At 44.9% G+C, this 27,342-nt stretch overlaps 1 protein-coding gene across 1 annotated transcript in view; it reads right to left on the bottom strand.

The window, feature by feature from the left end:
- LOC310791915 (stonustoxin subunit beta-like) overlaps positions 1-27,342 on the bottom strand; it is a 30,558-nt gene that overhangs the window by 2,597 nt on the left and 619 nt on the right. The window contains exons 2-3 of the mRNA XM_083653597.1: positions 19,600-19,758; positions 3,512-3,558 (exon numbers count right to left, since the gene is read on the bottom strand). Coding sequence (XP_083509723.1) covers positions 3,512-3,558; positions 19,600-19,758 — 206 coding nt within the window. The remainder of the gene's footprint in view (positions 1-3,511; positions 3,559-19,599; positions 19,759-27,342) is intronic.

Genomic DNA, 27,342 nt, shown 5'->3' with positions numbered 1-27,342 from the left:
TCTGATTGGCTGACCCAGATATTCTTATCCTACCCTTAACCAATCATCCCCTGCCTAAATCTAACCAACCCAACAAAATACAACCACGAGTACCAACCAATCAGAGGCAGAGTAGGGCGGGTCATGGCGTCACTATCCCAGGAAGAAGAAGAACAAAACAGTTTGGGGAACAGTTTGAAAAGAGAACTCTGTTTTCTGTGTCAGGTGAATAATGGCGTGACTCTCTTTCAACTGAAGCAGGAGGTCAAACGGTAGGTAACCACCTCATCTTGATCATCCAAAATACCTTATTTTTATAGAATAAAACGTGTTCTAGTCACTCAGTCAGATCAGGAGTAACGTTACACAGGCTGCTGGTGAACAGTGTGGCAGGTTGCTGCAGTGGGTTTAACAAAAACAACAACTGTGACTAATAGCTAGTTAGTTAAAATCATCAGGTATTTGCGTGTGTGAGCTAATTGATACTTACTATGAGCTAACTATGAGCTAAAGGGATTTAGAGTAACATGTAGCTCTCTTTTCAGACTGTGGGTCATTCATTCTTTAACTGCACACTTCCATTTTTGTCTGTTTGAAACAAAGTGAAAGATGTCAGGGAAGAAGAAGCAGAGACCTGCTGTCATTCTGGGCAGTGAAGGTCAACCACCCCCTGCCAAACTTTCCAGGTCAGAGGAAACAGTGGAGGAGGCTGTGGATCTGACTTCTCTTCTTACAATTCTTTTCATTTTGACTTGTGCTGGTCAATTAGCAACAATATATAAAATAGCAGGAAACTGGTTTTAAAGTTGCACAAATAATTGGGTGGAGAGGAGCTGCCTGAATAATGACAGAATAAGACTGAATGATGACATCTGACAGTCTAATCCTAATGTAGACTTGGACTCTGTGTATTCTATTCTTTTTTATCATATTTCTTGCATGCTCACTATTCAGAGTAGAGAGAGGGAGAGAGAGAGAGAGAGAGAGAGAGAGAGAGAGAGGGAGAGAGAGAGAGAGAGAGAGAGAGAGAGAGAGAGAGAGAGAGAGAGAGAGAGAGAGAGAGAGAGAGAGAGCACACGAGGAGGCCGACAGTGCAGAGAGAGCAGCTGGCATGAATAATGACATCACAACAGTCTAATCCTGATGTTCATTTACATTGAGATATCTGTCTGTCTCTCTGTCTGTCTGTCTCACTGTCTGTCTGTCTGTCTGTCTCACTGTCTGTCTGTCTGTCTGCCTGTCTGTCTGTCTGTCTGTCTCACTGTCTGTCTGTCTGTCTCACTGTCTGTCTGTCTGTCTGTCTGTCTGTCTGTCTGTCTGTCTGTCTGTCTGCCTGTCTGTCTGCCTGTCTGTCTGTCTGTCTGCCTGCCTGTCTGTCTGTCTGCCTGTCTGTCTGTCTGTCTCACTGTCTGTCTGTCTATCTGTCTGTTTGTCTGTCTGACTGTCTGTCTGTCTGTCTGCCTGTTTGTCTGTCACTGTCTGTCTGTCTGTCTGCCTGTCTGTCTGTCTCACTGTGTGTCTGTCTGTCTCACTGCCTGTCTGTCTGCCTGTCTGTCTGACTGCCTGTCTGTCTGCCTGTCTGTCTGCCTGCATACCTGTCTGTCTGCCTGCCTGTCTGTCTGACTGCCTGTCTGTCTGTCTGTCTGTCTGTCTAACTGCCTGTCTGCCTGTCTGTCTGTCTGTCTGTCTGTCTGTCTGCCTGTCTGTCTGACTGACTGCCTGTCTGTCTGCCTGCATACCTGTCTGTCTGTCTGCCTGTCTGTCTGTGTCTGTCTCACTGCCTGTCTGTCTGCCTGCCTGTCTGTCTGTCTGCCTGTCTGTCTGTCTGCCTACCTGTCTGTCTGTCTGTCTGCCTGTCTGCATGTCAGTCTGTCTGTCTGTCAGTCTGTCTGCTTACCTGTCTGCCTGCCTGTCTGTCTGTCTGCCTGTCTGCCTACCTACCTGTCTGTCTGCCTGGCTGTCTGCCTGTCTGTCTGTCTGTCTGCCTGCCTGTCTGTCTGTCTGTCTGCCTACCTGTCTGCCTGCCTGCCTACCTGTCTGTCTCTCTGCCTGCCCTTCTACCTGTCTGTCTGCCTGCCTGCCTGTCTGTCTGTCTGTCTGTCCGTGTCTGTCTGACTGCCTGTCTGTCTGTCTGTCTGTCTGTCTGTCTGCCTACCTGTCTGTCTGTCTGCCTGTCTACCTGTCTGCCTGCCTGCCTGTCTGTCTGCCTGCCTGTCTACCTGTCTGTCTGCCTGCCTGCCTGTCTGTCTGCCTGCCTGCCTACCTGTCTGTCTCTCTGCCTGCCTGCCTGTCTGTCTGTCTGTCCGTGTCTGTCTGTCTGACTGCCTGTCTGTGTCTGTCTGTCTGACTGCCTGTCTGTCTGCCTGTCTGACTGCCTGCCTCCCTACCTGTCTGCCTGCCTGTCTGTCTGTCTGTCTGTCTGTCTGCCTACCTGCCTGCCTATCTGTCTGTCTGCCTGCCTGTCTGTCTGTCTGTCTGTCTGCCTACTTGTCTGTCTCTGTCTTCCTGTCTGTCTGTCTGTCTGTCTTCCTGTCTGTCTGTCTGTCTGCCTGTCTGTCTGGCGGACTGCTAACACCCCACCCCCCCCCCCCCCCCCCCCCCACACACACACACACACACACACGCACATAGACTCGGCATGTGCGCCACCTACTGGCAAACACAAAAAGCTTTTTCCCCCCTCAAGACTCGACTTCAAACTTGGGGAGTGCATTTACAGTAGGGGGACCTGACAGAGTTCAGTGCTGAATTTCATGCTATTCGGCATAGCGCCACCTATTGGCAAACACAAAAAATGGTTTATCTCGGGAACCATTCGTCTGATCGACTTCATACCTGCCAACACGAGTCTCCTTATTTTTACCCCTCTCTCTGTGATTGGTCATTTCTCCTGTTCATCCCCTGATATAAATATATAGTGATACAAATCAAATGGCTGTAGCAGATGAGATTCATTCACATAATTCTGCCTTTTATTGAGTTTTTGGGGGTTGTTTTCTTTTCAGGACATTGGGGGCCACATTGAGATTTTTGCCCATGTATGTTTGCCCCTAACTTAGGGGGACCTGATGGAGTGCAGTGCCGTTTATCTTAAGAACCATTCGTCAGATCATCTTCAAACTCGGGGACTGCACTTAGGGGTACATGTTGGATTGCAGTGCTGAATTTCATGCAATTCAGTATAGCGCCACCTACTAGCAAACACAAAGTGGTGGTTTATCTCGAGAAGCATTCGACGGATCGACTTCAAACTCGGAGAGTTCATTTACAGTAGGGGGACCTGACTGACAGAGTTCAGTGCCGAATTTTGTGCTATTCGGCATAGCGCCACCTATTGGCAAACACAAAAAGCGGTTTATCTCAAGAACCCTTCGTCTGATCGACTTCAAACTTGGGGAATGAGCATAGGGCGGCTTGACGGAGTTCAGGTTCTGGAGTTCTGGTTAAGCCTACAAAAATACATCATCCCTGCGGTACTCTATAGCTGATTGTGTTACTTTGTTTTCATGAATCAAACTAAATGCATACTTACATTTCCTCAGACCTGGTTTCAACCACTGCACTGCATCATGGTCCACACTGGAGGAAGAAACAAAATCAGATCAGCAGATTCTCTTTGATGATGTAAACATTCAAGAGGAAATGAAACATTTGATCATGTGACTACTTCATTTGCATTTTACCTGAGAAAAGACAGGACAATGCACTGCGGTTGGGGGGGAGGGGCAGAGTACTACTTTAACAGGTTCTGATAACAAATTATTTGAATACGTTATTATTATTATCAAAAAGTGCCAGTAGACTAAATTTCTGTATTGCAGAACAAGTCAGTTTGATATTACTATTACAAAACTCCTTGTAACAGCACTGATACAGTGCCATTTTGATTTTGCCTGTTCTACCTGGTACAGTGGCCTGACAATGAAATTACAGAAGAGGTTGCAGGTTAGGCAAAATAACATCAGTCATTATTTACTGAATGCTCCTCATAGGACACATGTAGGAGGTAACGAATTCAAGGTGAACATGTTGCCTGTTGAGTTTAGGATTAAACAGCTAAAGCCAAACATATGTATAACACAGTGGACAAGCCCACCCCCTTTACCCTGAAGATGTGGAGGTCTTTGTTTAAGCTGTAATTCCTCGAATGGTCACTTGAGGCAGGACTCAGAAGTCCCATCGTTCCTGTTAAAATGCCCCACTTTGTAACAGTAATAAAATATCTTTATAGGCTGGACCGAAACACGGTTTTGGTCTATATAGCTAATTTCACTTTTTCATAACAACTGTGGGGGGGGGGGGGGGTAATTTTTTATATAACTCGCTCGTTTGGAGTAAAATAGGTAGATAGAAAAGGGGGTGATTGACAGATCGCCTGTCCAGTGAACGCGCAGCTTGCAGATTACAGACCAATAGCAGGCGGAGCTGTGGCTCTGGGAAACCCCCATCTCACGTGAAGTGCAGAAGGACTCAACCCATTCCCTCCCACTCTGCTGATGAAATATCAAGATGGTGATGGCCAACGTTTGCACTCCACCAGGGAGAAGAAATGTAATGGGATAGCTACGTCCATATTATTTATGTCTATGGTATAACACCATTAATGGTAAGCAGCGGTAAGCATCTTGAAGCTGTCGGCGACCCGCCTACAAACAACAGAAGAAGAAAGTGTGTCGCACTGGTGACGCACTTTTTGTGGCGACGCACTGTTTACATATACCCCAGTTGAGAGAAGTGGACAGACGTTTGATCATGGATAACGAAATGGATAACCAAATGATTCTGTCCTTTTTACTTGTGATCCGATGCATCGTGGTGGCACGTCAGTAGTTTTTGGATATTATCTCCAGACCTCGCGTCACCAGCCTGCCCCGGCCGCCTGCGGTTTGACGTTACCTTCCACAAAATTGAGGTAATCTTTAGCTAATGTAATTGCAAGCATGACATTTAACATGTCCATTTGTCAAATATTACATGAGGACTAGGGATGGGTATCGTTAAGGAATTAACGATACTAGTACTCTTATCGATACTCCTTATCGATCCGGTACTTTAACGGTACTCTTATCAGTACTTTTTGTTATTTTTAAGAGAAAAAACCCAGAAACAAATGGGACTGGTTGTTGTCGGTTCTTTTTGTTATTTTTAAGAGGAGAAAGGGGGGAAAAAGAGACAAATTAGGAATAGAAATTGCTGGGTAACAGCAGCCGTGGCATCATTGACAGGAGATGATGGAGGGCGAGCTAGCTTGTCAAAAACGGTGCATTTCTCCGTTTGAATGTGATGCACTTTGGCTAAGTGTTTAGACAAATTGCTCGTGTTTCCACCTTTACTAGGTTTTATTGCACTTGTGACAACGTGAATTGTCACCAACGTGAATTGTCACCAGTGAAGTACAACCACACTTTAGACCGCTTCGTTCTTTCAGCCATTCTTAACGTGTGCTCTGCTCAGTTGCATGTCTATCTGCCTGCCTGCCTTCCCCGTTCCCTGCATGTGTGGTGTGGTGTGTGTGCTGTAAGGCACGCCCAGCAGCCCCTCCCCTCCCCTCTCTCAGTCCTCACTCCACTCCTCTCATCTTGGCTGCAGGCAGCAGCTGTGTCTCTCTCTGACGCAGAGCGCAACGCGGAAAAGATGATCCCTTTTCTCGTTCGGAAATCGCAAAAAACACACAAATGTGCAAGATAACGTAACGTTTATTTAGCAATTAAATAGCCTATAGAGGAAATCTATTTTCTTAATTTCTCCACTCCAGACAGTACCGATAAGAGAACCGTTAACGTGAAAGCTTATTGATCCTCCGGTATCCCGAAATCCGGCCCCGGGGCCAGTTTGATACCGGGTCTCGGTACCAATCCCTAATGAGGACTAACATTCTAGAGAAGCAGAAGTTACGTGTTAATGTTTTAAAAATGTTATTGCATGCTGCACAGCATTGTGTTGGGTAAACAAATGCCCATTGATTAATAACATGTGTCGTTCGTCTATTCAAGGGAATGATGACCGTCGAGTGACAACAGAGGAACAGGATTTTTGGAAAATGAACGTTATTAAATGCTGTAACGTTAACGGTAATTCTCATGTGTATGGTTTATTTAGCCTACTCAATCTCTCCTGAGATTATAACGTTAACCTGTTAGGCTACTGTGCAGGTTAATACTGCTGATAATCAGTTGTTTCAACATCAGATATAACACAAGTCAAATGCCAACAGTTTTGAGACTTTGAGAGATTTGTTTTGAACTATTTGTACGCATCTATCTGCCAGTGACCAGAGAATTATATTGTTATTTGCTTGTTTTAATGCTTTTGTCAATAAACATTGCCAACAAATAGCCTTGTTGTTATTGTTATGTACTTCGGTAAATCATGTAGGCTACCAGAATGTATCACAATATGATCGCAGAAGGAGCCCATTAGTTGTCAGAGGCAGGTTGGATAAAATGATCAGATGTGATATAAGCAAGATTGTTGATGTCGAGTGAACACGAACTATGACACGAACTGAAGATTGGACCAGACGAGGCACACCAACCGAAGATTGGACCAGAGGATATGACGACCGCCGAAACAACCGACCAGCAGCCTGCTTCAAATCAATGCTTTATATTTATTGAAATGAAATATGGTGATATCTGTATAAATTTGGCATACATCAAACAACGGTTCCTTTCCCATACCATGGTGGGCTGGACTGTAGCCTACAGTAAATGGTAAATGGCCTGCATTTATATAGCGCTTTTATCCAAAGCGCTTTACAATCAGTAGATAGTCTACATTCACCCATTCATACACCAATGGCGGCAGGCTACCACGCAGGGTGCCTACACACCATCGGGAGCAAGGAGGGTTAAGTGTCTTGCCCAAGGACACAGCGACAGCAGCTGGGAGGGAGCGGGGAACGAGCCGCCAGCCCTTGCGTCATTGGCCGACCCGCTCTACCTCCTGAGCTAAAGCTGCCCCTTACCAATAGCCTACAGTAGGCTATTGCTGTGAAAAAGTGACTACACATTTGATTGTGTTAAGTGTTACACTATCAATAAATGTTTTCCAATGACACATTAGCTTGCCATATTCTTCACTGAGCTTCGTGGAATTAGCTCAAGACAAGTGTGTATCAGCTTAATGTCCAATACAGAAGAGCATGAAACAAATCTGCAAAAACTATATTTATTGAAATGTGATCGTCACGTTATATAACGTTATAGAGCCCAATTGGTCTGCCCATAGCGTCACTTTACATGGAGGCTATGTAAGAAATAATTTGCATCTGTTAAACCAACATATATCTTCCATAATCATAATCATAATGCTACAAAGACATGAGCTAATCACCACAGAACCGCACAGACCATTTCGCCCGGTATCACGGACGTAAATGTGTCCATGCCACTGAGATGAATATGAATCTTTATTATATGTCGATGAAGCAAGCAGCTCTGAGCTTCCATCAGCTAGTATGTTCGATGTGCTGGCTGGATCCCCTGCCCTCAAAAGTCCGATTTCGAAATAGGCGTTATTTTTTTATAAACTGGCCTCATAACGGGGATCTATAGCCTACAGTTATGTGTCTACTAACATTATTAAAAGATCATAAAGGTAATGCTGTTTTCTGACAGTTTGCTGCTTCTTCTTCTTCTTCTTTTCTTTGACTTGAACATAGGCATAGTTGCTGCCCTCTCGTTGTGGACTCCAGTACTAAACATAGAGGCGTGCGCATGCCCAGTGTATGTAAAGCATCGTATTGTGGGCGTCTCGCATGAGCTAATATGGACGGAGACTGCTCGGAGCCTGCTCTAGTGTAGACTGGGAAGGCTTCAACTACGGGGTCTTTGAAAACGGCTTAGTGAAGATGTAGCCTAAGTCGAAGCCTCTGTTTCCTCATGTTTCTAGCCTCTGTTTATAATAACAAAGCTATGAAGTGGCAACTACATCTGACTGACATACAGTTATCCTCCCAAACTCCACTTAGAAAGTTGGAAAGCCCTCGTGGCTGAGTGGTTAAAGCCGATTGCTTTGCAAGCTGAAGTTCAGTGGTTCGAAATCCACCACTGGGTTTTAGCAATCTCTGTCCCAGCCCGGAGCTTCTTTACAGGTCCGGTACCATGTAACTACATATGAACTACAGTTAAATAGACTCACTCCACTTTACAGGTATGGTACCATGTAACTACATATGAACTACAGTTGAATAGACTCACTCCACTTTACAGGTCCATTACCATGTAACTACATATGAACTACAGTTGAATAGACTCACTCCACTTTACAGGTCCGGTACCATGTAACTACATATGAACTACAGTTGAATAGGCTCACTCCACTTTACAGGTCCGGTACCATGTAACTACATATGAACTACAGTTAAATAGACTCACTCCACTTTACAGGTCCGTTACATGTAACTACATATGAACTACAGTGTTGCGTCGGTGTTGTGCTTGCCCGCCAGAAGCTCCGTCTTATTTTAACATTTTATCCAGTTTAAAGTCATATTTGTGCGTGCACCTTTTAACTATATTTTAGTGCATTATCAGAGCCTCACACCAGGCTTAACGTTTTGTGATCAGTCATCTGGATTACTTTATTCTGGACCTAAACTACCTACCGCTTGGAGCCGCGTCAGTGACTCAGCCCAGCTAGCCTCGGAAGCTAAGCTAACTCGTAGCTGGATCGGACCCTATCCCTTCACGGGCATATTTACATTAGCTGGACCTTGCTTTTTTGCCGTGTGTGGGGAACTCTCTGTTACAGAGCCCCGACCGGCCGGACCTCTCTAATTTCACAAACAACAACCTGAGCTAAAGCTAAGCTAAGCTACGCTAGGCGAGTAGCCTAGAGGGCTAGCAGCACCTGGATACTCCCACTGGCCTGGTGGTTTGCCTTTAACCTAGACAGGCTAGTGGTGAGATTTTTCTTATCTCTATGTGTACAACCATGTCACAGGATCCACCATCATGCATGAACTGTAGTCTTACCGTATTTGAATTGGTCAAAGATGTCTCCCGGTTGCAGGTGGAAATCATAGAGAAGAATCGGTCCATCAGGAAACTCACATCCACACTGCAGTCATTTAATTTAATCCCAAAATGTGATGCTGACAGTTTGGGCATCGGGGATGACACCACTGTTCCGTGGCTCAGAGAATCCTCCCACTCCAGCAATGTTTCCTATGGGGAGGATCCGTGGCGTAGGCTTGGTGCCAAACCCAAGCAGCCAGCCTGCTCGACCCCCTTCACTGCAGCTGCTGCCCGGATCTCAGCTTCCCGCTGCCGTGATAGACCCCGAGGATCTCGTAGCCTCCAGCCCTCCTCATGGTCCATTGAGCTTGAGAACAGATTTAAACTCCTGGAGGATGAGACCGATAACCCGCCCGGTCCCCTGTACTCCTCAGTGCTTCCTCCGCCGGCCGTGCATCCCAGCCCGGGAGCACCATTCAACGTACGGAGCACCGCCCAGTTTCCACCGCTGTCCAGGTCCTCATCTCCTCCGTCTCCACCGATGTCCGCTGGCCTGTCTGCAATACCTGCTCGTCCTGCTCGGTCCCGGCTCGCCACCCGGCTCCGGCTGCTGAAGGAGGCTGTCTCCAATCGCCCTGAGCAGTCCAACGGGATTATTTCAGCTGGGCTCCTCTCTTCTCCCGCTGTGGGTACTGGTGCTGGTTCTCTCTTTCTGCCCGGCCCTGGTTTCCCCGGTCATTCGGGGGTGCCACCGAACCCGCCATGCCCGAGAGAAGTGGCCGCTAACGTTAGTTTGGTCACTAACGTTAGTTTGGTCGCTAATTCCTGTAAACCCAATCAGTCTATAGGTCCCGACCATCGCTCATCACCCCCGCCTCCGCTTTTCCCTCCAACTGTAGCAATTATTGGCGACTCTATCATTAAAAATCTTCGTTATATCAACGCCATCACATATTGCTTCTCCGGGGCCACGACAGTTGAAATCATTGATAAACTCCCCGCCATCCTCGCCTCACTCCCGTCCTCTGTCACAAAACTAATCCTTCACGTGGGCTGCAATGACACTGGCCGTCAACACTCCGAACAAACAAAACAGAACTTCATCCGACTTTTCGATTTGCTCACAGCTAGTGGAAAATCCACATATCTGTCTGGCCCAATCCCAACTCTCCGTCATGGTGACGTGCGATTTAGTCGTCTGTTAGCGCTCCATTACTGGCTCCAATCGTCCTGCATCTCCCACGGCATCACGTTCATCCATAATTTCAATCTATTTTGGGAACGCTCCTCCCTGTACGCTGCAGATGGCCTCCATCCTAGCACTCTAGGCGTTAAAATGCTCAGTGCAAATCTCCGTCATGCTGTTGCTGTCCACTCGGCCATGCCTGCTTGACTGTCTGCCCCTGCTGCTCACGTCCACCTCTGTCCTCCCTCCCCCTCCCCCTCCCCTCCCCACCTGGCCACTCCTGGTCAATTGCCCACACACTCCTCTGATGCAAATCCTCTCACCAGCTCCCCCTGGCGGAGAGGAGGACGTATCACCTCCTCACCTCCCTCCGAAACATGTCATGTTATTGATTCTGATGTAGGCTACGCTGTCTACCCATCGTCTCACACTGTCAACTCTGTCCCCCTTGTACCTCCAGTCATAAACATAAACATTCACTCCTTCTGGTCCAACGAGCCCCGCCCCCCTCGCACTGCTGCCCGTACTGTAGATCACACTGTTTTATTCCCCCTGCCTAAGGCAGTCACATACACCCCGCTTGTCTGTTTCAAACTGGCTCTTTTTAATGTCAGATCTCTCACCAGCAAGGCACTGCTGGTGCGTGACTTTATCCTGGACAGGAAACTTGACATCCTATGCCTTACTGAGACCTGGCAACAGCCAAATGACTTCTCCCAGCTCAATGAAGCCATCCCACCTGGCTTTACATATATCAGTCAACCCCGCTCCACCGGGAGGGGCGGCGGCCTCGCTGTACTCCACCGTCAGAACATCAATGTCACCACTGTCGCTCTCCCCCACTTCTCCTCCTTTGAATGTTTTGCTGTAAAACTCACTGGCTCAAAACCCACCATCATTATCACCATTTACAGACCACCAAAGCCCTCTGCTGCTTTTCTCACTGAATTTTCAGAACTCCTAACATCTGTCTGTGCCTTATCCCCCATGGTCATCTTTGTTTATGTTTATGTTTATTTGCACATTAAAGGAAAACAGAACAAAATAAAAAATGTTTACAACATTGGAGAAAAAAACATGTGCAGGTGAGATAGAAACCCACTACGGGTTTATATAAAGATCTCACCTCAAGAGAAAAACATAATAATACAAGTTACTCAATTAACATTGAACAAACATTAAATGCAATGATAATTCAGATTAGTGAAATAAAAAAAATAAAAAAATAAAAAAAATAGGAATAAAAAGAGAAATAAAAATGAGAATGTGGTTTAGACCTCTCTCAGAAATGCCATAGCTCACTCAGTGCCAAATTTACCAGACATTAGAAAACCTTTTAGTTTCTTTTTGTACACAGACAGGGATAGAGAAACAGTCAATAAATGTAAGTTTGAATTCCATATTTTGGCTCCATGATATTTTAACGAAAATTGACCTCTGGATGTACGATACAATGGTATATTAAGGTTATTGCTTTGTCTAGTAGGATAAGAATGAATTTGTGAATTACAGATGAAAAATGATTTACAATTTTCTGGTAAGTCAGTACTCATATACTTCAATTTGAAAATGAAAATGCAGGTTTGAAAAATGTTGATATCAAAAATTGACATCACACCACATTTACAAAAGAGCGCGGCAGTTTCAGCATACGGCTTTGAAAATGTTGCTAGTCTAACAAAACGTTTTTGTAGCAATAAAAGTTTATGCAAATGAGTGGGGAAGGTACTAGCCCAAACAATATTACAGTATGAAAGGTATGGGAATATTAGACTGTAATATAAAGTTAGAAGACAAGAGAAATTAAGAAGTCCACAAATCCTTCTAATAATTCCAAGGGATTTTGTGATCTTCTTACAGACCTGGCTGATATGGTCTTTCCAGGTGAGTTTCTCATCGATCAGGACTCCTAGAAACCTGGTGGATGAGACTTTACTAATTTCAACACCATCAATAGATATTTTAAATAATTCCGAATTATAATTCATTTTACCAGCAAATATCATAAAATTTGATTTTTTTACATTTAAAGCCAATTTATTCGATTGAAACCATTTGGAATACCTGAGAAGACCAATGTTTACCTCATTCATAAGGACAGTTACATTTTTATTGGACATCAATAAGTTTGTGTCGTCTGCGAATAATATTGGAAACATAGTATCCGATACTGCTGCAAGATCGTTTATGAATATAAGAAAAAGTAAAGGCCCCAAGATTGAGCCTTGAGGCACCCCACACTGAATTTTAGCCTTGTTCGACTCTATACCATTAAAAGTAACATATTGTTCTCTATTATAAATATAATTATTAAGCCACCCGAAGATATTGCCATGAAAACCATATGCATACAGTTTTGAAACCAAGATGTCATGATTAACCGAATCAAAAGCTTTTGAGAGATCCAAAAAAATACCACAAGCAAATTCCTTTTTTTCCAAAGCAGTGTGAATCCTGTCCACTAACTGTAGAAGGGCCATGTAAGCCGAGTGGTTTTTGCGGAATCCGTACTGGTGTTCATACAGGATATTTTGCTTATTCAAATGGTTAATAATACGTTTATAAACTAATTTTTCGAGAATTTTGGAGAAACATGGGAGAACAGAAATGGGTCGATAGTTAGTAAAGGATCCAGGATCACCTGCTTTGAAAAGTGGGATGACTTTTGCAAGTTTGAGGTCAGATGGAACAACACCCGTTTCCATGGACATTGTAAAAATGTGCAATAAAGGTTTGATAATTGAGTTTCTTACTTCCTTCACAAGGGATGAACTAATTCCATCGTGACCTGGAGCAGAATTTTTTAATTCCATTATCATTTCATTTATCTCTTCATTGTCGGGAGGTTCAAAAGAGCAAACGGGAGGAAAGGAACCTTGTATATAATCAGTTGGATTCACGTTGGTATTTCCAGACTTGTTGGATATGGAAACTCCCACATTCACAAAAAACTCATTGAATTTACAGGCAATATCAAAAGGATTGGTGATGGAAGTGTTCCCATCTAAGAAGCTAGGGGGAAGCTTATTGGACACTTTTTTCTTTTGGAGTAATTCATTTAGAACTTTCCAAGTAGCTTTGATGTTGTTTGCAGAATTTTCAAATTGATTACTGAAGTACTTTTTTTTGGCTGCTTTTATAAGGTGATTATATTTATTTTTATACATCTTATAAGTTGCATGATTAAGGGGTGTAGGACACGAGATATATTTTTTATAGAGCTTATTTTTAATTTTAGCTGACTTATGCAGGCCAGAAGTAAACCAAGTATTTTTGTTTTTATCCAACCTTTTTGAGCATGTTTCCAAAGGAAAACACGAGGAGAATGCTGAATTAAATGATTCCATAAACAAGGAATACGCCAGATTTGCGTCCCTTTCCGCAAATACATTTTCAAATGATATCTTTTCCAACATGATTTTAAATTTATGTTTGTTACTTGCATTAAACTTTCTATATGTTTCAGTGACAACCTTACTTTTTGATTTGTTTCTGTCTGTAACAGAAATTAGGAAGATTGGGAAATGATCAGAAATATCAGAATATAATATTCCTGGAGTAGACAAATTATTAATAGAATTTGTCATTACATTGTCAATTAATGTTGCAGATTGGGTGGTCACCCTTGTAGGTTTACTGATTGTTGGATAAAAACAATTTGCATATAAATTATTCAAAAATTCTTCAGTTGGGGAATGATTTTCACATTTAAAGAGATTAATGTTAAAGTCACCAAGGATATAACATGTTTTGGCCTCCTTATTAATAAGCTCCAATGTAGTATTCATACTAGCATTAAAACTACTTATATCTGTATCTGGTGGTCTGTATACACAGCCTATAATTGAGTTTTTCCCAGTGGTTTGACTGGGAATTTCAATGAAGACTGATTCAATATCAATTTTATCGGATTTGAGGGAAAGATCAGGTCTACTCACAAAATGGTGTTTCTTGTGAACAAACACTGAGACTCCACCCCCAATTCTAGATTCCCTAGTAAAGTGTACAGAATTATACAAAGGCATATCATATAATTCCTTGGTTTCTTCAGTCAGCCATGTCTCACTTAGAGCAATAACTGAAAAATCATGCTCTAAGAGTGATAGATAATGCATGAGCTGGTCGTAGTTCTTTGGTAGGCTGCGAGTATTTAAATGCAATAAAGAAAAAAGATTGGATGTTTTAGGGAGAGAATTGATGTAGGTATTGAATTGTGATTCTCTGTAGTAGAGACAAGAATCTAGCTTGACAGTAGATGAAAAAAAGTTGATATCAGGATCAAAATTTGTATCATGACCATTTCTTTTACCGTTTAACTCAAAAGGGTTAAATATCATCTTCTCAATATCTATATGTTTTGAGTCACCATTATTCAACAAGTAAACTGAGAACTCGTCATCATCCAGTATGTTAAATGGAAACACTGATACACATTCTTTGCAAGTCCAAGAAGCCCACTTGTCAGATGACTTTTTGGTTACTGGTGTACACTTTATGTGAAAACTTTTTTTGCAAAGTGCACAATAGATGGATGAATTTATCTTTTTTTTACATTGTGAACACAAGGCATGATTAGACATAAGCTGTAAGGTGTAAATTGATTACAGCAAACTACAACTACAAGCAGATGGGCATCTTAAAATGTGGCTCAATGTGGCTAATCTCTTCTTAATGGCTTGTGTGTTGGTTGGTGCACGATAAGCTTGTCATATCGTAGATAGGCTATGTCACCTCTCTCTCGTGCAGCCTTCATCTCTGGCAGAAGTTCTCTCCGCTTCTGCCGGATAGCATCAGAAAAGTCCTCATTTATATAGATGTTAGATCCTTTGAGAGATTTTGCCTTCGCCAAAATGGAAAGTTTGTCCTTGTGCCTGAGGAGCTTCACTGTGATTGGTCTTGGTCTGTTACCATTCAGGCCAGGTTTTCCTGAACGATGAGCTCGTTCGATTTCGATAAGGCGGTGATCAATTTTCATCTTCTCTGCAAGAATGTTTTTGACTTTCTCTTCCGTCTCATTCCATTTTTCATTGGGAGATTCGTCGACACCATCGATGATGATGTTGTTTCGTCTTGAGAGATTGTCAGCATAATCCACTTTAGCAAATAAATTGCGAGCTGATTCCTGCTGTGAAGTGAGGTCAGCCTTTATGTTATGAAGGCGTTCAGATGTATTGACCTTTGCTTTTTTTAGGTCATCAACCTCATTCTGTGAAAACTGCAGGCTAGTTTTTAATTCCTGCACTTCTCTTATCACACCATCCATTCGCTTGTTGGACGAGTCCAGGATCATCTGGACAAAGTCCTTGAAGCGCTTTTCTTGTTGGCTGATCAGATCTTTGTAGAATGTCTTTTGTTGTTCCAGAAGTTCATGAACCACTGCAAGCGAGACAGTGTCGTCTGTCTCTGGTTGTTTTTTCGGGGCCATCCTAGTTGCTTCACAGCTGCTGCTGTAGTTGGCTTTGGTTCAGGTCACCACAATACACCAGGGTGACTTTAACATCCATATTGACAACCCGTCCAATGCCCTTGCAAATGACTTCACCTCACTCCTGGACTGTCTCGGCATCACTCAACATGTTAATTTCCCAACGCACAATAAAGGTCACATATTAGACTTAATCTGCTGCACTGGTCTCACCCCCTGTAACCTCGCCCATGCAGTTTTCCCCATCTCTGACCATAAAGTTATATTATTTGACATCCACGTCCCCCTACAAAAAGCAAAAGAACACCGGACCATCTCCTTTCGGAACATAAAACGCATCAACCCCTCTGATTTCACCTCCCTCATCAACTCTTACCCCTGCCCCCCCCCACTCTCCTCCCCTGCTGACTTGGTGAATCATTACAATGACTGTCTCTCCTCCTCACTTGATGCTCTGGCCCCCCTGAAAACCCGCACAGTCTCCTTCACACACACTGCTCCCTGGTTCACTACTGACCTCCGCCAGCTCAAAGCCGCCGGCCGCCGACTGGAGCGGCTATGCAAAAAAACCGGACTCTCTGTTCACATCCAACTATACGCCGATCACCTTCACCATTACAAGAACGCCCTCTCCACTGCCAAATCCTCATACTACTCCAACCTCATCAACACTGGTAAAGGCAACACCCGGGCCCTTTTCTCAACAGTCAGCCATCTACTTCAGCCCCCCAGGACCCTCCCCCCAAACATCACCTCTGATCACTGCACTGCCTTTCTGCAATTCTTCAACTCTAAAATCAACACCATCCACCAACAGCTGCCCTCATCTAACACTCCCGCCAGTGATCCACCCTGGATGGCTACCCTGGCCAAGCCACTCATCCGTCCCCTCTCCAACTTCACTTCAGTCACAGAACACTCCGTCTCCGATCTCATCCGAAAAGCCAAATCCACCACCTGTCAGCTTGACCCCCTCCCCACTGCCCTTGTCAAAGCCTGTCTGTCTTCCATCTCCCCCATAATCACAAAAATAATCAACTCCTCCCTCACCTCTGGTACCGTCCCCCCCCAGCTCAAAATGGCCGCAATCACACCCACCCTCAAAAAACCCGGTCTCGACCCATCTGACATGAACCACCACCGCCCCATCTCCAACCTTCCCTTCATATCCAAAACACTTGAGAGGGTGGTTGCCGCACAACTACAGTCCCACCTTGACTCAAACCACCTCCATGAACCCTTTCAGTCCGGTTTCCGCGCTAAACATAGCACCGAAACAGCCCTTGTCAAAATCACGAATGACCTCCTCCGTGCAGCTGACTCTGGATTACTCACCATACTCATCCTTCTTGATCTCACCGCCGCCTTCGACACCATCTCCCACCCACTACTCCTGCAACGACTAGCTGACATTGGGATCACCGGCACTGCACTCTCATGGTTTTCTTCATACCTCACAGACAGACATCAGTTTGTACAACTTGGGAATCACAGGTCTGGGTGTTCTGCTGTCTCACTGGGTGTCCCCCAGGGGTCAGTGTTGGGCCCAGTACTATTCATCACCTACCTCCTTCCCCTGGGCACAATCCTCCGTCACCATGGTGTTCAATTCCACTGTTACGCCGACGATACACAGCTCTACATCTCCACTAAACCCACCTCCACCCTCCCCCCCACCTCCCTCACTGCCTGCCTCCATGACATCAACAGCTGGATGAGCAGGAATTTCTTAAAACTTAACGGCAATAAAACTGAGGCCCTGCTCATCGGCTCCAAAAACACACTCACCAAATCCCAAATCCCCCCCACCCCCCACATCACCATTGACGGTTTCCCTGTTCCCTTTTCTGCACAAGTCAAAAGCCTCGGTGTCACCCTGGACAATACCCTTTCTTTCGCCCCCCACATAAAAAATATCACCCGGACTGCCTTCTTTCACATTCGCAACATCTCTAGACTCCGCCCATCCCTCTCCCAATCCAGCACAGAAGTTTTGATCCATGCATTTGTCACATCCAGGATTGATTACTGTAACTCTGTTCTCTCCGGCCTCCCCACCAAACTCCTCAACCGACTCCAGCTCATACAGAACTCTGCCGCCCGGATCATTACCCGCACTAAAGCCTCTGATCACATCACCCCCATTCTCATCCAACTCCACTGGCTCCCTGTTCCATACAGAATTAATTACAAAATCCTCCTGCTCACTTATAAAGCTCTCAACCACCAAGCACCCATCTACCTCTCTGACCTCCTGCACGACTACACCCCCTCCCGTTCCCTGCGCTCCTCCACTGCTGGTCTCCTCACTGTCCCTTCACACCGCCTCACTACCATGGGTGCAAGGGCCTTCAGCTGCACTGCCCCCAAGCTCTGGAATTCCCTACCCCCACACATCCGACAGTCCGACACCATCACAACATTCAAATCCCACCTCAAAACCCACCTGTTCAAACTGGCCTACTCCCTCTAACTCCCTGCTCTAATTTGCCTTGCTCTTAATTTGTATATATTTTTACTACTTGAAACTATATGTATATGTTCTATGTATATGTTGTATATGTTTTATTACTTGAAACTGTTTTTATGCACTGTAAGGCGACCTTGGGTGTCATGAAAGGCGCCTCGAAATAAAATGTATTATTATTATTATTATTATTATTACAGTTGAATAGACTCACTCCACTTTACAGGTCCGGTACCATGTAACTACATATGAACTACAGTTGAATAGACTGAAATTGAGCAATGCGGTAATTCAGGCAGGCCACGAACGTCAAGCCCAGCTTAAACCCAGCCCACAGCTGATTAGGAGCTGATCTCAAACCCAGCCCACATCAGCTCAGCTGATGCCATTGGCTCAACTCATACAGGGGCGCCCTATTTAAACCTGCTTTACTCCGCCTGTCATTGCTGCTTCCTCTGCAATCCTGTTTGCAACCCACCTCCTCCCCAGCTCCTCCCTATGCTATATCTGACTTAAACAATGTCAATGATTCTGTTGTCATTGTTGCTTGCTCTGTTCTGTACCTGGGGGTCTTTTGCTGCTCCTTGCCTTAAGGCTATTCCACAGATTGTGGAAGGGCAAGGAGCTCCCATAATCTGCTGCTGCTGCTCTCTGCCTTAGGCTTTCCATGCTTGCTGCGTGGAAGGGCAGGGAGCCTCCAGAACAGAGCCATACCGCCAAATTTAACTTATGCAAATAAAAGCTTTAAATTTATCTAAAGTGGTGTTGTGTTTTGACTAAAGTGGTCCTGACTGAAATGTTTTTTTCTCTCAACAATGGCTTACTTTTATTATGTTATTTTTTATTGTAGTACATCTTAGTAAAGGGCGGTACATAGTCCATGCGCGCTTCCAACCGCGAGGGCCGTGCAGCCGATATGACGTAATTACGGTGGGGGCGAGGCCACCGCAGCCATAAACGCGTGTCGCCAGATTTTTCTAGCAGCGCACCGCACCGCTCTGCTTTGCAGGGAGACAATAGATCCATGGAAGAGACAAGAACATAAATGAAATGAAGAAGTAAGTAGGCTACACTGAGCCATGTTTTGATCACATTTCTTGACCCATGTGGAAAATTTTGATTTCTAACTGTTCGTTTTTAGGCATTTCAAGTAATGTGCTGTGTTGAGACAGATCTAGGCCTATTTACATTCAATAAAAACAGGATTGGCGATTCTATTCATGTGCTGATACAATCGTTTGAGAGTGACACCGCAGTCTACTGAACATAATGGCATTCCATTGACTTTTAATTGCGTTTCATTGACTTTATCATGGGTCATTCACTGAACTATGTAAACAGCTGTGCTCTGAGCAGCACTCTGAGTATGACCCCGTCTGTCCCAGCGCGGGGTGCGCACGCAGTCTGCGGAGCTCCGCCTCTCACTGCCCGCATGGAGTATGTCCCGGGCTTAATACACAAAGCTCTGTGTAAGTGTCTATTTTCATTGTTTCATGTCCTCTTTAATATTCCTCCTCTTCTCAGTGTGACAGAGAAAATGTGTGTGACTCTCAGCCTTCTAGCAGATTTTGCTTCTCCGTACCTGAGAGAGTCCAGTCTCCAGTGTGGATCCTCCAGCAGCGACACTGAGGCTCCTGGATGATTGTAGCTCAGGTCCAGCTCTCTCAGATGGGAGGGGTTGGAGCTCAGAGCTGAGGCCAGAGAAGCACAACCTTCCCCTGTGAGCAGACAGCCTGACAGCCTGCACACGCACACACACACACACACACACACACACACACACACACACACACACACACACACACACACACAGGTAAGTACATATATGATAATATGGTAATTGGATTACTAAATGTGACTTTGATTACATTAACCATATTGACTGACCCCTATGACTATCATATTGATTTATACCGTATCACCCAGCCCCTATAGTTTGTGTTCTGCTCTCTCTTCTCCCCCTCCCTCCCCTGTTCTCCCCCCCTCTCTCTCCCTTCCCCCATTCCCTCTCCTTCTCTCCCCCTCCCCCTCTCTCCCTCTCTAATAAAATATTGTCCATTCTCTTCATTGATAGTGCTTAGCTAAACTTAGACATATTATCTGTAAAACCCCCTGAGACATGCTTGTGAATAGGGCTATACAAATAAACTTGAGTTGACTTGACACACACACACACACACACACACACACACACACACACAAAGATACACACATACAAATAGACACACCTGTGCACACATGCACAGGCACAGAGAAGCACGCGCACGCGCGCACACACACACACACACACACACAGCATATTGCATTGTTGTATCTTCTTCACTGATGTATAGTTTGTAGTACTGGGTGATAAAACCTAGATTTAGGAAAGATTGATGGATTCAATATTTCATCAGTTCCTTCACTGTTTGATGTAGCTTCAGTTAAATCAATATTCCACGAGTTTCAACATGGATTTATTTATTTGAAAGGCAGAATATAATCTACTGACAAAGACCAGATGCAGCTGGACCAGTTTGAAGTTCAGATTTCCCTTCTCTTGTCTATGGAGAAAATGAATGGGGAATTCTCGTCTGGGGTTGGAGACGTCACATGACTGTTGAGATCTATTGTGGCTGGGGGAGCTTAATTATTTACAGCGGGTGCTCACTTAAAAAAAAATATATATATAAGAAATAATAATAATATGATTGGCAGTAGCATCAGAATCAGAATCAGAATATATAGCATATGTGCTATAGTAAAAATAAATAGAACCATTCATATAGACTGCACTACTTAACCACACCAGTGGACTGCGTTTGACAACAGGTGTTTTGATACTTTTATCTGGCTATACTAGCATGAGAAGTTTTTTTTTTTTTTTTTAGTTTATTTATTTGCACTCATTTAAAACATAATATAACAAACATAAACATTTGCCTACATATTGTGCAGGTGAACATCTAAAAAACCCGAGAGAGCTTGTAAACATGATGTCACCTCTTATCAATACACAATCAATAAATTAAAAACAGAAATAAAACTGAATAAAAGAAAAACATAAAAAGTGTGGGTGTGCTGTGTGTGAAAGGGTGTATGTGGGCAGTAGAATTAAATTAGGTTCATCAGATAGATCTTAAATTTGTGTTTGAAATGATTGAGAGATTTGGACTGGGATACAAGATGATAAATATTGTTCCATATCTGGACACCCCAGAGAAACATTTACCATTTTGTCATTTCATCCAGAGGAAGTGGCCCCACCTCACATATTTAAAGATATTAAAAGTCTTAGAACAGAAATTGATTTGATGACTAATTCAGAGCCACCTTTAATAATAACCACCATTGTTTATTTAAACTTGAGGATCTCCTCCTTGCATGCAATTGCAATTTCTGTTAATTGAATTTCATTTTTTAATGTTATCAAATCAATTAGTAAATTGGAGATGACTAGTCAAAGTGAATCTATGCATTCTCCAATCAACTACATTCATCTTCCAGGCATTTCTACTAGAATCTCTTTAATAACCGTAGCAAATAAAATTGGGCCTGAAAGAAGCACATCTACCACTTCCCACACAGAGGTTGTGATCTATAACAAACTGGATGGGAGAATGTGCGCATCTGTGCGTTAACTTTGATCCATGCACATTTTGGAGACAGTGGAAACAGCGACTGGGGTGGCAAAGCTAAAATAAAGCAAACAAGCAAATAATTTCCAGGCCGACTCCACAACAACTTACCACTATAATAATAGCCTATAATTATTGTTGGAAGAACGTCTAGGCTACAACGAAATGTGTCTTTGTTGCTTTATTAGTTCCAAAGCCGATCTGCTGTGAATTAGTCTCAAATGAAGCTTAGGTGAAACTTCAGACCAGAAAGACCTTTCTTTGTTTCACACTGTTGTGCTCGCAGGAGCTGGTTTGGTTATGAAATATGATTATTAATAATTATGAATTATTAATATTCATAAATTTATTAGATTTGACAGAAAATATTGTATTCTCTGTAAGATTCGGGGCACCACTGTAGTTAAGGCTACAGACCTGTCTAAAAGTCAGTTATGACTAGTTTAGACACCAAACCAAATTGTCATATCAGTCTCATAATGATATAATGTACATTGTACAGTTGATTGAAGGGTCAAAGTTCATAAGCTTCTGTCACAGATTTCCACAGATAAAATACCTCATGAATAACAACCAAGATTCATAGCATTATGTAAGAAAAAGATTTAATGAATCACAATATCAGTTGACATTAACATAATGATTAAAATATCAGTTCATCACATTTACTTTACAACTAATAATCTATCACATCTATAGCTAATACCTAATGTGAATAAACATTATCAATTGTGTGTGTGTGTGTGTGTGTGTGTGTGTGTGTGTGTGTGTGTGTGTGTGTGCTTTAGGGGAAGAGAAGGAGGGAGAGAGGGAGGAGTGGCTCGTTCTGGCTGTCTCTGTGATGTAATCACAGGATTGGCTGAGAGGCGGGCTGATCGTGTGTAGACCGCCTCCTTTTCAAAATGGCGGTTTTGCCAAAGTTGAGGAAGGATTGACCTGGTCAGACAGAGGTGGCTGGGGGGCGGTCTGGAACCGCCTCCTTTCCAAAATGGCGGTTCTGCCAAATTTAGGAAGGGACTGTTTAGCCTGGATCACTCTGTGTGAGTGACTCATCAAACTCTCTAATTCAGCTTAACTGTATTTTTGCGGGTGGACATTCTGAACATCTCTAGACCGTCCCCAGCTTAGCCCTTCCGGTTGAACGGGCTCAGCTGGGAGGCCGAGAGAGTGGGGGAGAGTGAGAGGGAGAGGGAGAGAGGAGAGTGGCCCGCCGATGGCCGCTAAGTTCGTCCGAACTTGGCGCTCACCTTCAGGCGTCTATATCATTCAACAGTGTGCGAACATTGTACATCAACATACATGGTAATGCGTTTTAACCCCTAACTCTGCCCAGACCATTAAACCAAGAACTCTCACGCGGATCCACTCGGTTAAGTGAATCGTTCCGTTGTTGGCACGGCTGTCCTGTGCGCTGTGGGTTTGGCTGCGGTGAGGAGGAGGTTCGAGGTTGGCTGAGTCGATGTCGATGCCGGCGTGCGTTCTCTCTGTCGGTTGCAGAGCAGTGGTTGGCTGCGATCTGTGGCTGGCACCACAGTGTGTCTTTCTGCAGCCGTTGGCCCTGCTCCGGTGTGGCTCTTCTGGCTTCTTCTCCTGCACGTGCCGTGCGCTGGGAGGGTTGTCGGTCTGTGGCTGTTTTGCCGGCTCTCTTGGTCTGCTGAGCGGTCTGCTCGCGGTACGTTCTTGTTGTCGGGTTTTGCGGTCCAGCTGGGCTTCTCTGGGCAAGGAGAGCGGCTGCTCTACGCGCGAGTTTGAAAGCACAGAAAGGGCTTTTCCTGGCGACTTATAACACTAAACCGACTTAAATTAAACTGAGATTAAGTAGAACTATCTCAGTTTACGCATGCTATGTCTGGTGGGACTTACGCCCTTTGGTAGGCGATCCCTGGGCCTGCTGTGGGTTCGGAGTCCTCTGGTGGCTGTCCTGAGGCCTGGTTAGGCCTTTGTTGCAGGGGGTGCAGCGAGCGGGGGAGGGGAGCTGGCTTCCTGGCTCCTCCAGACCCTTCCGCTGCGCGCGAAAGCTTAGTTGAGACTCCCCGTTAAAACTGTTTCCCAACAGTTTTGTTGGAGATCACATATTAAAATGAGCATGCATGGTGGGCCAATCACAACGTTCGGTGAGTTGGGGTGGGCACACCCACTCTGTAAGTTCAACTTAAAGGGTGCTGTCCCTTTTGGCTGCGGGGGAACAATTGTCTTTGATTAGGTGGAGAGATAAAACAATGGCAACTCTTTGAGGCTCGGCCCCCAGCTGTGCTGGTATCTGTCACCCACTTGTGGGGAGCCTAGGGTGAGAGCCAGCTGACCAAATGGTACAGTGTTTGGAAGGTGGGGGGAGAATCCCCCTCACTGTCTCTACTATACACTCAAATGTCTTACATTCAAATATATCAGTAATACAGTACAGTCCATAATGTGTCGATCACAACAACACTAACTCATTCCCCTCTTTCCTTTCAGCTGCCCTGCATTCAACTGATTAGGGGAGCGTTAGTGATTTTTCTAAACCAATCACAGTTGGCCACATCTTCCCATTCAGCCAATCTCAGCCTTAGCGGCAACCTTTAAAGACTGCTCTCTTCTCATACACAGTCTGCTGTTATTTCAGTATGATTGCTGCAACCCTCCTCCACCCCATTCTCCTCCGGTGCCGCGTCTATGTGCCGACAGGCCGCAGTGCCGACAGGTCGCAATGCCGATAGCCCACAAGCAGAACCAGCTGAGCGAGGCGACGTGCAGCGTGTCGGTGGAGCTAACCTCCCCCAGACCCTAACCCAAAACCTAACCTCTCCCAGCCCCCACGCCAAACCTAACCTCCCCCCATGCCATGCCTAAACCTAAGACCCTAACCCAAAACCTAACCTCTCCCACCCCCACGCCTAAACCTAAGGTCGGCATTGCGGGTGGTCGGCATAGCGGGTGGACCCCTCTCCTCCAGGGGTCTCATCTATCACACCTTGTCTAGAATCCCTACTAAAACCATGACTAACCTGTCCAGTGACTATCTACTCTATCCAATCCGTGTTTCACCACCCAGTATGATATCGTCTTGCAAAGGTATCCCACACAGACGTAGTTATGTAAACAACAAAACGGTTAAAAAGTAAACAAGACAACTTATGCAAATAATCTGCACCAACCCTGACACTTCTTTAACTCCAGCGCCCCCAGTGGTTTAGTGGCAAAGAGAAGTCAGTGAGAAGTGTGCACAGGCGCACCTTATCCTACACAAACTACATTCCAAAGCTGAAATGCCAGACTGCTGTCCAACTGGAGTGCGCAGTTCCCCTCTGTTGGTTAGTTAATTTGTCCTGTTGGAAAATTGCTTTGCATCTGTTGTGACAAGCGGAGATAATTGTTGTTTACAGTGAATGTGTTTGGGAAGGATATGTAGCCTATGGGTTGTAAAAAATATGTTTTGAATTATATCTCCCATGACAATAGAGTCTGTTTTTTGCCGTTCACACCTCCCAGCCTCAAGTCATTGGAAATATTTAGAACTTGGAACAATCATTATTCTACCAGTCAACACTGGAATCTTCTCTTCTTCTTTTTATCTTTGTGATTAATGATTTAAATCCATGTGGTCATGAATGGGCTGTTAATGGTCATTTACGGTATGTATGTATTTATTTCCTGTCTATATGAATAGTTCATTTGCAAAAACAGATTTAAATCCATTCTTAAAATTAGCCCAATAGACAACATGCTGATACGCCATAGCCTATGAAAGTACATAGAGGATCATTTCCTGTGTTCTCGGACTTGTAGGGAGATGCTGCTGCTTTATCCACAAAACTGCATGTCAATGTAATAAAAAGAAGGAAGAAATAGGCTATCAAATAACATGTCGGTGATGTCAGGTTATGGACGTGATCGCGATGGGATGCATGTGAGTGTCAAAATGCGACATTTACACTTCAAGTTGTACTCTTTGATTGAATGGTGATAAGAACATATTGATGCACATAATTAGCGAGCAGGCGACAGATTACAGAGAATTTTTAATGGCAGAAATCGGTTAAGAATTAAGCAGAGAATCCATGGTTAATCACAGGCAGGTTGCCTGTGTCTGTGCGCATTTCCAGCAGCGAGAGGAGGAGAGGAGAGGCACACCGCTGACTGAGAAGTCAATACAGTGATTAATACATGATTTTTAAGGTGCAATGTTATACCTAATACACATGACATTCTGAATATCAGACCAAATCCCCTTTTTCCCCTCCATCTCCAAATCGGACCACTTTTTTACTTTTTTCCTCAGTCGCGCTCACTGCATTCACCACAGCCAGCAACATGTTGGCACTCTCTCGACATTTTCTTTTTTCATGCCTTCGCCATCATGGGGGAAAAAATATCGCGTCCCTCAGTCCGCTCTCGACATCAACGCTCTTCTGCTGATTTCTCGGTGGATACAGCTGCTTGCAAACATGATAGATCGCTGGCTAAAAAGGAAAACTACGTCCTCAGAAGGGGGACCCGCTCAGAAAAAACAAACAGGACAAGTCGAACAACAAGGCACTTCTAGTTGAAACGTCAACACAGAGTAACATCACTGTCAGTGATGTTTAGTGTTACGTTATTGACGATGAAGAATTTGATATCGATAAGGAGGGAGGAGCCCGGCCGGGTGGCAACCCACGAGCCCGGTCCCTCTACGTACCAGAGCCCTCCCCCTCCACCGGTCCCGGCAGAGTAGTTCCGGAGCAGCGGATTGAGTGGCCCTGACCACGTGACCACCTTCGACCCTTCCTAGAGGGCTGACCGTGCGTAGCTACTGGGACGTAAGTTGCGGCTTGGCCAGCCCCGGCTGGGTCACCTGGGCGAGGGTGTATGATGTTGCGAGACACGAAACCTCCTATGACCCCACGGTACATCACTGAGGAGACGTCCCAGTTGCATCCATGCAATGTTTCTTTCTTTATTAGTTAGCCTGGCTTAGCCAGTGACTCATAGGAATAGACTACGTGACAACCAGGAAAGACTAGTGACTACTGGAGAGTCAGTTGACAGCCGGAACAGGGACGGCACCCGGGTAGTAGTATGGGTTAGCTCCCCAGCCTGCGTCTTCCGTGAGGAAGAAGCCCAACAATCCACGAGAGGCCTTTTAGGAGGGCCATTCAAGCCGCAAGTGGAGTCTGCAGTGCCACCAAGTACTGGTACTGCATGGTATCCACCAAGATGCCATCACCTCGGAATGAGATGTTTGGAGCGGGGGAGTCTGGTACAGCGCACAGGTCCTAGACCTGGAGAGACGAGGGAGGAGCCCGGCCGGGTGGCAACCCACAGAGCCCGGTCCCTCTCTGTACCAGAGCCCTCCCCCTCCCCCGGTCCCGGCAGAGTAGTTCCGGAGCAGCGGATTGAGTGGCCCTGACCACGTGACCACCTTCGACCCTTCCTAGAGGGCTGACCGTGCGTAGCTACTGGGACCTAAGTTGGGGCTTGGCCAGCCCCGGCTGGGTCACCTGGGCGAGGGTGTATGATGTTGCGAGACCCGAAACATCCTATGACCCCAGGGTACATCACTGAGGATACGTCCCAGTTGCATCCATGCGATGTTTTTTTCTTTATTAGGACGTTAAAACGTTAATCCTCCTAATGCAGATTGCCAGTGATGTCAACGTTGTTGTCGCCACTCAAATTACATTTCTCATAAAGCAGCCATGAAAATTTGGTGGAAGCATTTAAAGTGAAATGACACACAGATGGTT

This window comes from Poromitra crassiceps (assembly GCF_964638095.1).
Source record: "Poromitra crassiceps genome assembly, chromosome: 17".
In the NCBI taxonomy this organism is placed as follows: Eukaryota; Metazoa; Chordata; class Actinopteri; order Beryciformes; family Melamphaidae; genus Poromitra; species Poromitra crassiceps.
Note: the sequence above shows the minus strand (reverse complement) of the source record. Positions and strands in the feature narration are given on the sequence as shown.